The 16,409-nt window shown below is 32.7% G+C and overlaps 2 protein-coding genes across 3 annotated transcripts; one reads left to right on the top strand and one right to left on the bottom strand.

Moving 5' to 3' along the window:
- Positions 1 to 1,467: 1,467 nt before the first annotated feature.
- Positions 1,468 to 10,221, bottom strand: LOC124542996 (GRB2-associated-binding protein 1). Of its 2 annotated transcripts, XM_047120974.1 has the most exons (11): positions 10,016 to 10,221; positions 9,724 to 9,852; positions 9,352 to 9,550; positions 8,039 to 8,319; positions 7,746 to 7,953; positions 7,272 to 7,346; positions 7,071 to 7,186; positions 4,356 to 4,484; positions 2,974 to 3,081; positions 2,498 to 2,578; positions 1,468 to 2,404 (listed from the first exon to the last, which is right to left on the bottom strand). In XM_047120974.1, the coding sequence occupies exons 1-11, from the start codon at positions 10,082 to 10,084 to the stop codon at positions 2,252 to 2,254; spliced, it is 1,548 nt and encodes a 515-aa protein (XP_046976930.1). In that variant the 5' UTR covers positions 10,085 to 10,221; the 3' UTR covers positions 1,468 to 2,251. The 2 variants fall into 2 exon arrangements, with proteins under 2 accessions (XP_046976930.1, XP_046976931.1); XM_047120975.1 differs by lacking the exon at positions 7,272 to 7,346.
- Positions 10,222 to 11,897: 1,676 nt separating this feature from the next.
- Positions 11,898 to 15,960, top strand: LOC124543440. The gene is made up of 6 exons (XM_047121667.1): positions 11,898 to 11,978; positions 12,442 to 12,579; positions 12,654 to 12,802; positions 13,497 to 13,600; positions 14,567 to 14,730; positions 15,864 to 15,960. The coding sequence occupies exons 1-6, from the start codon at positions 11,917 to 11,919 to the stop codon at positions 15,958 to 15,960; spliced, it is 714 nt and encodes a 237-aa protein (XP_046977623.1). The 5' UTR covers positions 11,898 to 11,916.
- The last annotated feature ends 449 nt before the right edge of the window (positions 15,961 to 16,409 follow it).

Consider the following 16,409-nt stretch of genomic DNA (forward strand, 5'->3'; position numbering starts at 1 on the left):
TCATTCATTCAAAAAAAAATACCGCGAAACGAATTTTGTTCAAAAATAAAAACGAAAGACACGTTTTTCGTCATTAAATTTTAGGCGGAAGTGACAGTCAAGTTGAAATATCGATTCAACCTAAATCTCATAATATAACTCATAATTAAATTACATAGGAGCTGGTATCGTCAAATATACTGATGTATACGTAAATGTATATATAAATGTCACTGTAAAAATGTAATATATCTCGCTAGAATGTAAACTAAATCGACGTTCAAAAACTTGTGACAGTTTACAATCTCGAGAAATAGATTATCATCTAAGGGTAATTATATAAAATTTTACGATAAAATATACATATTAAAATATAAGAAAGTAATTGATAATTGAAAGTATAGGCGTTCGTTATTTTCGTTAAAATACTGACAAATCGAGGTGAATGTCTTTGTTTTATCTGTGGAATCTCAGTGGCTCGAATCTTTCTGAGGCCTGGTTCAAAAGGGCCTATATCAAACTACCTTTACTTTAGGTCTATCGAAACAAAATCAATGAATGTTCATTGATTTTATTCTGATAACTATGTTGATTGTTTACATAACACATGCTTTGCATGATATCGTTGGGTATAAGTAAATAGCTTGCCATATTAGTACAAATAAATCTTTAAATTTGGTAAATGGAAAAACGTGTTTTGAATGCTACATATAAATATACTTAGGCCCTTTTAAAACGAGGCCACAGATTTATAAATTATTCTACACCCGGAAAGGGGACAATATTGAAATAGACAACGCACATTTATAGAATTTTCGTTAATTTTATTCGACATTTTTTTAGATGCCAATCTACGAAAGTATACCAATGCACCAGGATCCGCAATTCCGATAAGAATATTTTATAAGTCACTTCAGCTCCAAAAGGTTTAAAGCGAATAAACTCATATAAGATCATTTTATGTAATACTGAAATGTTTTGTTTTGCATAGTGTTTTATTAACAATCGAAAATCGTTAAGACATACCCATTTTTTTTATTTACGTTGATTGTACAGTTTTCTTTGACCATTTTTGTTTACTAATTGAAATTCATGGAATCTATTGTAATTTATACGATTACGCGAATTCGAGATAAGAAAATGAAGTAGATTTTATATCGTTGTTGCAGTCCGAGCGATCGGAGTACGTTCAATTATGTAAAACGTTTTTTTGCACAATCGCCATTTTGTGTTTGAATAATAGATTTCAAACCTTGTTCCGTTTTAAATAGAATCTAATTTTTTTTTCAGTCTGTTTGTTTCGTATTGAATAAATCGATAAAATTATTTGTTAGTGAATTTGTCTTGTAAAATTTTAATGTATAACGAGAACATAAATAAAGAATGAATAAATATTATCCTACAATACAATTCGAACAAAGAGACCGTTTCTAATAAGAGAGAGACCGTTAAAAGCATTGCTTGTATTCATCAGATAGAAACCACGCATTTCTTCCTCGGAGAATACTGGCATAAAATTTTTCAATTCTAAATTCAAATATCGAAATTCGGTAAAAAACGGTAGAAAATTAAAAATAATAGCTTAACAACACAATCTTCAACAAAATCTAAATAAATATGATACTGTAGTAATCCACTAATACGAATGTCGTTATTCGTTCGTCCATTTACACTTGGTTTAATTATTATTGAATTGAAAGTGCTTAACATCAAAGTGAAACATCAAGACATACGAATATGTAAAGAGAGAGAAAGAGAGAGCACACATGACGTCATAAATACGCTCTAATTACATTTTGCCCAAACGAGAATCAAAGACCAAATTCGTAATATGAAATCACAGTCGACTGGCAACTGAAATATCAAAACAATTTAAAGGAAACCAAACGCGTCCCTTATTATTCATAAGATATTATTTTCGGTAAAACACACCTGTGTAAAATAACGAAAAAAACAGTTGTTTGTTTATAAATGAAAGTCGACCAGACTCCCGATCTTTGAATATCGTAATAGTCGAAACGTAATTAGTGCTGTCCTAAACTACGCATGTCGATAAACACTTACACACGTGTAAAATAATACTTTAAGGTATCTGTGTAATAAAACATAAAACATACAATTGCGATCATTACCTCGCGTTCGGTCGTATCCTATATTTACACAACACAAGTCCAAGAGTTCGTCATAGTCAGAGAGCGTCCACCTCCTAACGTATGAACAAGTCATTAGGGTTTATCACTAGTTTATAGATTCGACCCATGTCAGGGCTCAATCATTGCTGCACGCTCCGTGACGCTTCGGCATCCTGGCGTGTGATGTTGAAAGCCTCCGTCTTCAAGAAGTCTACGGTTTTATACGCGGAATCCGCATCAGCAGATGAATGCGACTTACCGTGTATAATGCTCAGTTTCTTGAAGTCTTGTGACTAATTAAAAATAAAATAGAATATCAGAACGTTTCAAATATATAAACGAATTACTAAAGTTGATAAAGTTATTCCTATATTATTATGACTTACATTGTTCGAAGGTGGGGTAGACGTGTGAAGATCGAGATCTAAGTACTGCAATACGTCAGGTTTCGATTCGTCGCATATTCCCTGTAAAAGCATCCCCGATTACTCGTTGTGTTCAAAAATCAGTGAGAAACTCTTAAGCGGACTTTTTTTTTGTATAGGTTTTGGTATAGGTTGGCAGACGAGCATTTAGGCCACCTGATGGTAAGTGGTCACCATCGCCCATAGACAATGACGCTGTAAGAAATATTAACTATTCCTTACATCGTCAATGTTCCACCAACCTTGGGAACTAAGATGTTATGTCCCTTGTGCCTGTAGTTACACTGGCTCACTCACCCTTCAGACCGGAACACAACAATACTGAGTACTGTTATTTGGCGGTAGAATAAATGATGAGCGGGTGGTACCTACCCAGACGGGCTTGCACAAAACCCTACCACCAAGTAAAAACTACTAAGAGAAATGTAACAAATTACCAATCCTGAGAAGTTGTACATATTGCCGATGCTGTGACTTGAATGACGAGGTTTCAACGCCCTGTCGACAGCTGGCGGTAGCGTCGAAAGATTGCAATACTGCATTGACTGCAAAGATATATCTGTGTCAGTACACCTTAACAAATAACACACACGAGCAAAACTAAAATATACCAAATAACCAAGTAGTTGTGTCAGCAGCATTAAAACAACTGAAAATCAACACACATTCACAAAAACTACAGACTTAATAAACACACGTACACATACATACACACATAGATTATGTGTAAAATTCTCAATAGATACAACCTTTTATAATATATTCCAACAAAAGAATTAAAGTCCAATGAACAATTTTGATATCGAATTTTCTCGATACCATTGATACATCTTAAATAATCGATAACATTCAGCGGGGATGTTGAATGTGTAATTTCGTTAATATATGGGTAATAATTCCGGCTTTAGTTACGGTTTCGGACTACTCTAGTTACAAGATTCATCTTCATTACACAGCATAAAAAAGTCGCTTCCCGCTGCCTTTCCCTATATATGCTTAGATCTTTAAAACTACGCATAGTAATTCGTTTTTTTAATAGATAGTGTGATTCGAGAGGTAGATTGTTATATATAATACATGGATAATGTAGTAAAGAAACACTGATAGAATTTTAGATGTTTCTAATGAGACGTGATGCAATAAAATCAATTGGCCTTAAAAAAAACTACTAGTATAATACTGTTATCGAGCCCCACAACATCCCTATTATTCGTTATGGATTAACCAAAAACTATTACATATAATATTCTGAACGTCGTGAAGCTGTTATTGGAATTTTGGAAATAAAATTTAAGTTGATATAAGTACATAAATAGAAGTCATATAATATAAATAAATATACATTGATCGCGAACTGTTTGTAATGCATAATATAGCAACTATTAGCAAATACAATTAAATATTTAAATCTTAGATTTATTTATCTATATTCCTTGGACGATTGGAATATAGATGACACACAATATATGTACATGACGCATTAAGTGTTTTATGTTATCACCTTCGATGCAATGCTAAAAACTCTTCATTTTATCATAGTTTTGACTTGGCGACCTCCGTAGTCGAGTTTTGTGAACTCTGGTTTTTATGGGTACGCCACTCCGAGGTCCCGGGTTCGATCCCCGGTCGAATCGATGTCTAAAATATTCATTAGTTTTCTTGGGTCCGAGTGTTTGTGGTATCGTCATTACTTCTGATTTTCCATAACACAAATGATTTGGCTACTTACATTGGGATCAGAGTAATGTATGTGATGTTGTCAAATACATAATATTTATTTGTCTTTCAATAATAATAAACACAAAATATAACAACTTACATGCCCCATAGCGGCGTCATCTTCGTCATCCGTGGTCCGGACGCAGTGACTGATCACGGAACGGCCGGGCGACGAGGGCGCCGTGTTGTGGTGCGGTTGACGCGGCAAGCGCATCCAGGGGAATGGAGACTAGGGAACGAGCGTTATTGTTAAGACTAATTAATAATCATTATGGGTCAAACTAAGAACCTCCTTTTTCTCATGAATTTAACAAATACTATTCCGAAGAGCGCATCCAAATAACTTCAGCCAAACGCGAGATAATCACGGACAAACAATCGAACTGAGAACCTCCTCTTTTATGAAGTCGGTGGAAAAGAGCTTTTTTATATTGTCTTTTGTTTGGAGATTGATAGTATCTAAAGCTGAACGAAAAATATTTCAAAAACTTACACGGTCATTTAGGTCTAATACTAATAGTATTGAAATCAAAATCAAAGAAATCTCGATTCAATTATCGAACTAAATTAATATTACTTTGACTTGTTGACTTATTGTTAGCAATAATCGATATTTTTTTGATACTCATCAGAAATAAATATTTCGTTGATCACATGAAAATAACGTTTAGATTTTAACAATTATCGAATAATAATTCACTAGTGTTTAAAAACAACTTTAACATCTAAATGAGAATAAGGATAAATTCCATTAAGCGAGGATTGAAATAAAAGCAGCAATCGAAATCGAATCGATTGATTTAGTCGATCCTTAAAAGAAGTATATTTTGATACAAATTGTTACAATTGTAAAGTATTTAAAAACATTTTAGCCATCGCCGAAAATAAACATAATTCGATTATTACTAAGCTACACAGACTTTTACGTACTTTATTTGGGAAGGTTAAAAAAAAGAGATACAATTACACAAATATAAACAAAAAAAATGAATTAGTTAAAGATAAATGTGACATTTTTGTTATATGCTTATTCGTTAAACATGGCAAAGTAATAAATATCGGAGTAACTAGTAAAACTTACCTAACCCTAGCCGATTACTTATAACAAGCTAATTATTACATCGCGTTTTGAAAAGCAATTGCTAACCATGTGAATAACATAAAGCAATGTCGGACAACAACTAAAGAACAGCCTGTAAGTTTCCCTTTGAGGAGAAGGTTTGGAACTTATTCCACCACGTTGTTTCAAAGTCGAACGAAAAGCAAAAAAATTACCATCAATTCGAAAACTTAAAATTCAATTAGTTTTAAAAACCGACCACAACTATGGATTCTAGCTAGAAATGAGACTCGATGTAACGCTCATAACGTCACATCGAGTATTATTTCACAATGAATTTCCCAAACTGCCTGCACCTTTATATATAGAGAAAGAAAACACACGACACCATATATTATAGCATTAATCAATATTGTTATAACGATGTAATAGCCGTCTACGTGTTGGGCAAGGGAAGTCACTTTTAATGAACCACTTATTTACAATAGTGCCCATTATTTTCAACATGACTGTTTCGTTGCGATGCATTTATTGAATTATAGCACAACGACATGAAAATACTACATTAGTAATGGAAACTTGTAAACACGTTATCTGGGGCAAATAATAACATTTATACAAAATGACTAAACAGCGTGCTAACATTAGGCATGAATTATGGTAACTAATAACGAAACAAACTACAAAAAGGTCGATTTAAAAAAAGAATTAAAAAATTTTTTAAAAAAAAGTCGAACAATACCAAAATAAAATTATAGAGAAATATTTATTTACAAGAAAATCATATTAAGAATCGTCAAATGAAATTAAACGTTACCTTTATATATAATTTTTCCTTCGATATTTAAATTAAATTATAAAAAATAATTTTCGTGCCAGGCGCCTGCACTGTATCTAGTTTCCGAACGAACTGTGCTAATCTTACCGCCCGTAACCGAGAGTATGCATTTATTCAAATATCTTGTTATGTCATAAACACTGGCCCGAATCGAAAGTACGTATGGCAAAATTTTAAAGAAAAACTAAAAATTTGTCATTTACGAGAACATTTTGGAAACTTTTCATACAATTTTTTGTGTTGAAGCCTTTTAATCTCTTTCTCAACGAATATATTATATTCATACTAAATATACACAAAAAAAATCATATTGGTCATAAGCGTTCAATCGATATTAGTATTAAATAAATGTAAAAGTAACTCTGTCTTCTGTCGCTCTTTCACGACCAAACCGCTGAATCGAATTTGATGAAACTTCGTATAAAGTAAACTTAAACTCCAAGAAAGAACATAGGCTACTGTTTTGCCTAACACATGACAAGAAACACCATTAACACGAGCGAAACCGCGGCGACTACTAGTTATTCATAATGTGGAAGTTCAATCTATAAAAATCAATTGGATAAACAGTTAAATTGATACCAGAAACAAAGGCAAACAATCAAACCTTCTCTCTCTTTGATATTACAGACTGCAGTATAGTACGACAGAAATAGCTCCCTATCGCGCCATTCGACGCTATTCGTCGCTATAGATTCTCGCGCCAGAGAAAGCAAGTGCATGTAAATCGACGCGTCAAATTGACGAATATATTAGGTCATATGATATTACAAGTTATTACGTTTGTGCAAATATCACATTCGCATGAGAAATAAATATTGATAATTTTGGATAGCGTACTCAATTCGGATGTGATCGGTTTTACGAATTTTGCCGATGCTGCATCTAAGTTGTGTCTATACAAAGTTAATACTCACAGTATTTTCTTGAAATTCGACTGGTTCCTGAACTTTCGGTCCATGAAAAGACTCTCGATGCGCCAAATCTTTGTTCAATGAGAAGGTTTTCGGTGGACGCGGGGGTACCGGTGGTCCTGTCAGAGATAATTCGTAATGTAACGCAACTCATAAATCACACTGAACTATAATTTTCTTTACATCATTAGCTGAATAATATACCGTCATCACCGGTTCCATTATTGCGTTGCGAATTAATGTTCAACCTTGTGAAACTTTTCGCTACCGTTACCTCTCCTAGAAAAAAATGATACAATTATAAATCTAACAACAACAAAACAACAATAACAACAACCTGTAAATTCCCACTGCTGGGCTAAAGGCCTCCTCTCCCTTAGAGGAGAAGGTTTGGAACATATTCCACCGCGCTGTTCCAATGCGGATTGGTGGAATACACATGTGGCAGAATTTCTATGAAATTTGTCACATGCAGTATTCCTCACGATGTTTTCCTTCACAGCCGAGTACGCGATGAATTATAAAGACAAATTAAGCACATGAATCAGCGGTGCTTGCCTGGGTTTGAATCCGCAATCATCGGTTAAGATGCACGCGTTCTAACCACTCGGCCATCTCGACTCTTAAATCTAACAATGATATTAAAATAATAAGGAGTTGCATTGGGTTTATCCTCACCTATGTTACATTGACTAGCGTTCAGTGATCTACATTCGTCCTCACTGTTTGAATCGTTTTCCGATTCAACTGCAACGTTGTTAATGCGTATCTGAGGTGTGCCGTGATACGAATATGTTTTGAATTTGTTGCTAGCGTCAGACTTATCAAAGGTCTTTGTGCTGGTTACAATATTTTTAGGATCAAATGTGAATGCTCTTTGAGTATCCTATAGAAAAAAAAAACAATTATCTTACAATGAAGAAAATAATTTAATTTATTGATATCCAACAATTAAATAAAAATTTATTTACCGGAGCACGGACCCCTGTAATGCACTCTGATATTGGAATATATGGTCCGGTGCTTTCCCCGCAATCATACTGATCATTTGCAAGAGCAATGGCATTTTCTTGATCATTAGAAACCAATGAATTATGTTGGTCATTTGTCGCTATGGTGGTGTAGTTAACATTATTTACAGCTGGTGACGAGCCAGTCTGACCATTGACAGTGGGTGTTGTAAAATTTGAATTCGCTCTTGACCTTGTATGCGGATGATTGTCTACAGCCACTGAATGGTTTTGGTATATGCCTAAAAATATTAATATTCAATTTTTATTCACATTTTGTTAGGAAGTGCAATAACGGCAAGCTTTATTCTAACATATCAAAACTTGTAATAGAAGTGTAATTCGCACCAAGCCAAACAATTCATTACGAATCATATTAAACATGTCTTAAAATCATTTTATTAAATTCGGATACACTGTGTTCATTTAAGATATGCATTAGCAGAGTTATGCAATTTTATCTTTAAAAATACAAATATTTAGAAAAAGCAATTATTTAATAAATAACATAAAATTCACTTGCAATGAATAAATGTTTCATCCATACAGTTTAATGTAAGTCGCAGTTGCATATCTTATAGTATAAAATTGTCAGATAGCTATTAATTACACATTATTTACATTTTATAAAGAACATGCTTCGCAATAAAAGTATTTCAGTAAAATTTCACTATAATTGAATTATGTCTCCAATGATAGGTTAATAACAAATTAAATATCACCAAAGCACGCACATTAAATATAAATATGTTTTATTTAATAGTTAACAAATATTTTCTATAGTATAAAAACTATTTCAGTTAATTTTTACTTTTAATTGAATTGCAAAGTCTCCAATGATAAGTTAATAACAAATTCAAGAACATCACCAAAGCACGCACATTAAGTATAAACATGTTTTATTTCAAAGTAAACAAATATTTTTTATAGTATAAAAAGTATTTCAGTAAATTTTTACTTGAATTGAATTACAACGTCTCCAATGATAGGTTAATAACAAAATAAAAAGAACATCACAAAAGCACGCGCATGAATATAAATATGATTTATTTAATAGTATTGATATTATTGTTTAGCTCGATTACTTCACAAAAGTTTTGTATTATTTGTATGAAAAATCAAGCCAACATGTATAACATTTATGTTAGTTTAATATCGTTTATAATTGTTATTGTTTTCCTATTAAACACTTCTCACTTCGAAACACAATTATAAAAACATCTTTATATAAAATAGCAAATATTGAATATAAGAAATTAAACATTATTACTTACCAGAAAAACTCGGCATTTCATCAGTTGCACGTAAACCACATACACTACAGATTGCATCGACCCATTTTTCCATTTCGGATTCACAATCAGCTTCAAGATGGTATGTTCGTGTTTGCGTTTGAATTGTGAATACTGAGCCACGTAGCTTTGGGTCTGGTGCTCCTTGGTTTGTACGTTCCATATGCAATCCAGCATCCACCTACAATAACATTGTATAGTAAACAACTTTATTCAGATAATATGATTTCCATATACTAAAGTCATGAATAAATTCTGAATAATAAGTATTCTTGCTGAAAGATTATGCACTAAGCATGAACTATATAGCTACACATACTTAAGTTTAAATGTGTACTGGTTACTGATAAGTACCTGCTCACAGAAATCTAAGTTGATCGTACCCTTGAGCCGTCTGCAATTACGGTCGGCATAATAATCTAGGAAATATTGCCCTGGGAGCTCACCCGACTGTCGCAAGGCAAACCACCTTCTCCGCCATTTCTGATCAAACAAAAAATGTTTTAACATGTAAATTTGCGTAAAATAATACATTTTTTTTTTAATAATCACTTTTTCCTAAAATGTAAATTACCTCAAGTAACCAACTAAATTCCAATCTGTCAACAAACTAAAACATAAAAAGAAGTGTATTAAAATTACTTACAGTTCTCCAAATTCGTTTCGAAGGTGGTGATTTCGTAAGCCAACCCTCGAACACTATGTTTTTCGACATTTTTTTTTAAAAAAAGCCTATCCCGAATTTATGAGTCAGAGAATAAAATTTATTTACGTACAGTATGATAACGCACACCAATGAATGGATTTCCTTTTACTCACGAATCTAGACACCGACTGAATTTAACACAGATAATTATAAACTTTCCTACTTAAAACGCAGGCACGTTACAGGCAACATAATGTAATGTCAACTTTCAACTACCGAATCAATAACAAAATAACCGGTAAAATCTTAATTTAGTAATAAAAAGTTGGTGATGTAGTAAATTAAAAATTATTTACAATTATTTAAATTTAAGACATTTTTTATCATTATATTATATTTGTGTTATAATTCTCTTTTAGTCAATATTAAGTATGAATTATTGTATTCACATACTAAAACTTAAATACTTTTTAGTTGATTTATAAGTTTCATAGCTTTTTGTTTCTTAGTACTTAAATATTATTAGATTATATTGTTAGTTTTAAATTTATTTTAAAATGTGGTTTTTTAATTAATAGCTTTAGTTAAGATACTTCCTTTATTCAATTTAATATTATATTACTTAACATTAAGTACAGAAGATTTTATTTTCATTTAACAAGATATTTTCCTACTACAATTTTATTATTTTCTGTGGGTTCACGATTAGGGAATGGATCACACTTTCACAAAAGGGTTTAGTAAAGTTAAATATCTATTCTATATTGTTAATCAGTGTGCATAGATGTTTAAATTTTTAATCTAGCTTTTATTGATAGCAGTTTTATACTACTATCAAACATTATTGTATGTTTGTATAACATATGTCAATATCATTAAATAGTCATTAAAATACGCTGTGTGTCAATGTCACAACTCCACGACAGGTCACACAGAGAATCGCAATATGATATGAGGTCGTCGATTATGTGCTTCGGGTACCTACTCTTCAAAATAATTATAATTTTAAATTTATAATGCTTGACAGGAATGAAACAATACCTACTACTGTATAAAAAGTAGGCCCAGGAAACATCCAGGAAAGGTAATGGGAGTGCGTACATCCGTACGATACGACAAGGCCTTATAAGCAGTTGAATTGCGACAGTAGCGTAATTTTAAAGCATAATGTTGAACTTTTACAAGTTTTCGATTAGATTATATTTATTTGAATAGTTTGTTTAAAAAAATATACATTGGTAATTTTTTAAGTCTCACATGACAATTAAATGCTACCGGTTTCCAATTTCAGTTTTATCTGTATTATTCAATTATAATTTTTCGGTTTAAACTTCAAATTATTAAGTATACAAATTTCATATTGAAGTTTTAATTTGAACTTGGTTGATCGAATTTCCGACAAATTCTAGTATCTTTGTTGTTTTCCAGACGCCACCATCTAATAAAACTGATTCCATTGACTAGTTAAAAACAAGTTTTTCCTATCAGCCGGTATCAACAATCGGCAAAAATTGGTTGGTACGATTTTACCACATTGCTGGCCCTACCCAAATTAATCCTACTTATTCTACTTCTAAGGAGCTAAGTTTAAATTTGTGTCAATTGATCTCCAAATAAATCTGATTAATTATTGTTACTGGAATATGATAGGCGTGTAGTTATACAGTAGATATCAAGATGGCATAATTTGAATGTTAAGTAGATGGCGTTCATAAAAATCTTAACGGAAAAAACTTAGTCAGTTTAAATTACTTTAATAACTTAACATTATCTTTATTATTTATAAATTTTGCTTTCGTAATTCAGTATTAATAAAATTTAAAATACAATTCTAATTTTCAATACATGCATAATAGACATTTAAATTTTTTTTAAGCTGAATTATTGGCAAAATCTCAACAATGCCACATCCGAGTTGTCCTCACAGCAATGTAGCAAAATTTAAAGCTTATCATCCAGATAAGTAAGTATAACTTAGTTTCGTACATAGAATTCAACCATCGCCCATTTTAACAAATCTATAATAAGTTCTACGCGGCAAATAATCGCAAATTTAAAATGAAGAATATTTTTGTGTGTTTTTTATTACGTAAATAACGTTGATATTCCGTACTTATATTATATAAACCAACCGTTATATTAATATCACTATCACTACATAGTATAAAACGAAGTCGATTACCGCAGTCAGTTACTATGTATGCTTAGATCTTTAAAATTACGTAACGGTTTTTGATTCTGTTTTTTTTAATAGAATTAATTCAAGAGGAAGGTTTATATGTATAAAACATGCACAGTATAGTAAAGATTGACTAGAAAACTGTGAACATTGTGAAACATTCTGTAGTATATTTAGTATCAGCATTGCAATCGTGTGATGCCGGGGTGGTTCGCGTAGTGAACTAATAAATTTGACAATACCACAGATATGCAATTGATGATGTTTCACCGACCGTGTGTACCGATGAAAGCTTGACGCCGAACCAACCCCCATTGTTAACACAGCGCACTATCGGAAAATTTCTACAACCTTTAACTCGAGAACTGGTAGAGATACCACCAAGGTTTATATTATGTTTTAATAAGTATTTATGTTAGTTTAGACTATATTTTTAGTTCGAAATTTAAATGATAACAGGCCGACTATAGACGAGTTGCCCGATGCGGTTATTGAAAATATGGTAATGAAAGACAAAGCCTTTTGGGTTGATAAACCTGGAGCCAATGCATACAATCTCCACGATGCCTACGATCGTTATGGAATGACTAGTGAAAGGGTGTCGATTCGTGAGTATTATAAGAACCATTTCTGTGTTATGTAATTTTGACAGTATTTGGGAGCTGAAATTGACCCGTAAGAAGAACGCGTGCATCTTGACAGATGATTGCGGGTTCAAACTTAGGCAAGCACCACTATATATGTGTGCTTAATTTGTGTTTATAACTCATCTCGTGCTCGGCGGTGAAGGAAAACATCGTGAGGAAACCTGCATGTGTTTAATTTTATCGAAATTCAGCCACATATGCATTCCACAAACCCGTATTGGAACAGCGTGGTGCAATATGTTCCAAACCCTTTCCCTAATGGATGTGCCTTAGCCCAGCAGTGGGAAATTTACTGACTGCTACTAACAATATTTATAAATCAACAGAATATAAATAACAGAATTAAATGGTAATCTCCATTTTGTATGGGCTCAGAACTACGTGACGATGATCCGAATTTACTCATCCATACAATGCTTTTTCCTGTCTTGTTTCTCTTTAAACCAATAATTTGAAATTGGAAAACACATAAAAAAAATATCAAACTTAAATAATATTATAAGTTAAAATTTAACGGTAATTTTAATTCTTAATCTAAATATATACTTAGACAATGCAATATATGGTAACCATACAGTATTTTATAATTAAATATACATTTCCTTCCTTAATCCTATGAGGTTTTCATTCTCCCGTCACCATTATTATTTAACAGCGCATCAGGACGTCTTTCCTCATTCTTATCAGTATGACCTTGACTGCGTTAAGTATAGACGTCAGCATGCATGTGATGGATTAAAGCAAACACAGGGAGTACAGGTTTCTATATATTCTATTGAATTGTGGAGTAAATCCTTTTTTTAACGTCGTTGTCTGTCATTGTTTTTTTTTTAAACTATTTCGAAAATTTAAATTTAGAATTGTTGATTTTAGCACGTTCACTTGGTGGTAGGGCTTTGTGCAAGCCCGTCTGGTTAGGTAACACCCACTCCCCAGTTATTCTACGGCCAAAAAACAGTACTCAGTATTGTTGTGTTCCGTTTTGAAGGGTGAGTGAGCCAGTGTAACTACAGGCACAAGGGACATAAAATCTTAGTTCCCATGGTTGGTGGCACATTGACGATGTAAGGAATAGTTAATATTTCTTACAGCGTCATTGTCAATGGGTGATGGTGACCACTTACCATCAGGTGGCCCATAAGCTCGTCCGCCAACCTATGTTTAAAAAAAAAGTTATAAAAACAATTTAATGAACTTTTCTATGTATTATAGTTAGACGGACTAGATTATGTCATCTGATGGTAATTAGTCACCACTGCCCTTGGGCAACGGTACTTTAAGGAACATTAATCATTCCTTAATCACCAATGAAATATCTATTTCACGCCATTAATTAAATTCTACGCCGGTTGGAAAACTTCACTAACAGGGCCGGATTTATGGAAGGGCAACCGGGGCAACTGCCCTGGGGTCTCCACATAAGTGGGGGCCACAAATGTTTTCAGTGAGTTAACAAATACCGAGATATAGTCAAATTATAATAATCTTACTACTTAATATTTTAAAAGTTACCGATACCAGTCAAGAAATACTTACTGATTCAAATTAATAAAAGCTTAAGCTAATCCATTAATCCATGATATAATTATTAGGATCTCCACGCTCCCGTTGGTCTAGGGCCTCCACTGCTTTGTGGCCCCAGGGCCTCCAGACCTTTAAATCCGACTCTGTTCACTAACGACCTTGACTTAAATATTTAGCATGTAGGTTGATGTAATATTACAGAAGCCTGTCGCTCCGTATTGTCGGGAATGTGACAAAAAGATTGACAGTAAAACAGCACCATCTCCGGCATCCACATCAGGATCAACGCAGAAGCGATGGAGATATTACCCAGACCTGACGAAAACGTTACCCGCTAAAGAAATACGAGAGCTGATGATGAACGAGTATGACAAAACTTATCAAGAAACAGAGCGTTTTTGACAAAGAAAAGAGCTTATGATTTCATATAATATTTTATAATATGAAATCATAAGCTCTTCTCTTTCTATTATATTTTTGATTTATTGATAAGAGTAATTTTGGCTTACGGTTCCTGGTACTGATTGTTAAAAAATATAATAGGTTTTATTGAAATAAATATATATGGTCCATTACAGTATTACACCATACTTTTTAACAGGTGTAGTCGTTCGTATCTAGCTAAAAGGTAAGTAATACATACCTTTTACCTAGTTTGTTTGGTATGCCTTAAAACTTCCTTCTAACGCCGAGTCCTGCGTGTGCCCATAAGTGCACAATATATTTTTTCGGGTTGTCCAATATATTATTTATCCAAACTATCAAATGTGGATACATAAAGGAACTATGATAATAAGCTGCCGTTCGAATGAACATTGCGAATACTTTATTATTTTGGTATTAAAAATAACTAATGAATCTGCGCAAGCTTTGGTACAGAATGCAGTTTATTCTAGAACTTATACCCTAATAATTATGATATCACCTAGTCCATTTCGACCACAGGATACATAAAAAGAGAGATAAACAAACCACTTTGACATTGAATAGACAATACAATGGTGGTGGAAATCTTTAATAATTTATGGTATTAACTAGCTGTGCCCTCGACCTTGCACGCCTTTGATAATAACAAAAAAATATATTATTGTAGCTTAAGTAACTCCCTTTTATATCAGTTATCTGCCAGTGAAAGTCCCGTCAAAATCGGTCCACCCGTTCCACAGATAGCCGGAACAAACAGACATACCGACAAAAATTGTAAAAAATGTTATTTTGGTATATGTACCGTGCATAAATACTTATGCATTAAGTAACAAAGAGCTATTTTAAAATTACAAACAGACACTTCAATTTTATTGTATGTATATACATATACATAATAGTTTTGCAAATTAATATAACATCGGTGAAGTTATAAATAGTTACACTGGTAGAGCCTTTTGCTAATACTATGGTAGTGTGATAAGCTATCTTAACGAATTTTAAATTACATATCCATATTTAACGCTGCTGAATATATTTAGCATATAAATTTGCTTACGTATATATTTTGCAGGGTCGGCAGACCGTTTAAGAATGAAGCATGTAATTGGTACAATCAAAATTATCCCTCAATAAAATATAATTGTATAACACGTAAATTTTCTAAATGAAACGATATTTACAGTTTTATTAAAATTAATTTCTTAATTAAAGTTGATAACTTTTACTTCTTATTTACTTTTTGTTTAATTAAATTCCTTTAGTTTTAAAAAAAAATGTTTGTAAACAATCCTGCCGTATGAAATATTGGGAACTCCATGGGTTATGATGATGTTATAATTTTGTATATTATAGGCAGTAGGCCTGACATGATTCGATAGTACGACACGTTAAGTATAACTACTGTACAGCCATACATAGAACTAAATATAAATACGCGACATAATAATGTTGAGAGCTAAATGCTTTACCTTAAGGCTAAATGATTTTTCTACAAAAACAGATAAAAATAGATACTAGACTGGCGTAGCTTGGTGAGGATGGGCCCCGGTGCATAGAAAAAGAATCGGTCCCTCACCCCCTCTTTCCCATCCCTCTTAAACTTTAAAATTATGGATAC

The sequence above is a fragment of the Vanessa cardui genome, chromosome Z, assembly GCF_905220365.1.
Source record: "Vanessa cardui chromosome Z, ilVanCard2.1, whole genome shotgun sequence".
Taxonomy (NCBI): Eukaryota; Metazoa; Arthropoda; class Insecta; order Lepidoptera; family Nymphalidae; genus Vanessa; species Vanessa cardui.

Excerpts from the sequence above, each read along its gene's own strand:
- LOC124542996 (XM_047120974.1), bottom strand. The coding sequence starts at position 10,084 with ATGTCGAAAAACATAGTGTTCGAGGGTTGGCTTACGAAATCACCACCT. Across the intron at positions 8,320-9,351 it reads TGAAATGCCGAGTTTTTCTG|GCATATACCAAAACCATTCA; the intron begins GTAAGTAATAAT and ends TAATATTTTTAG. Across the intron at positions 7,954-8,038 it reads TTACAGGGGTCCGTGCTCCG|GATACTCAAAGAGCATTCAC; the intron begins GTAAATAAATTT and ends TTTTTTCTATAG.
- LOC124543440 (XM_047121667.1), top strand. The coding sequence starts at position 11,917 with ATGCCACATCCGAGTTGTCCTCACAGCAATGTAGCAAAATTTAAAGCT. Across the intron at positions 11,979-12,441 it reads AAAGCTTATCATCCAGATAA|ATATGCAATTGATGATGTTT; the intron begins GTAAGTATAACT and ends ACAATACCACAG. Across the intron at positions 12,803-13,496 it reads TAGTGAAAGGGTGTCGATTC|CGCATCAGGACGTCTTTCCT; the intron begins GTGAGTATTATA and ends ATTATTTAACAG.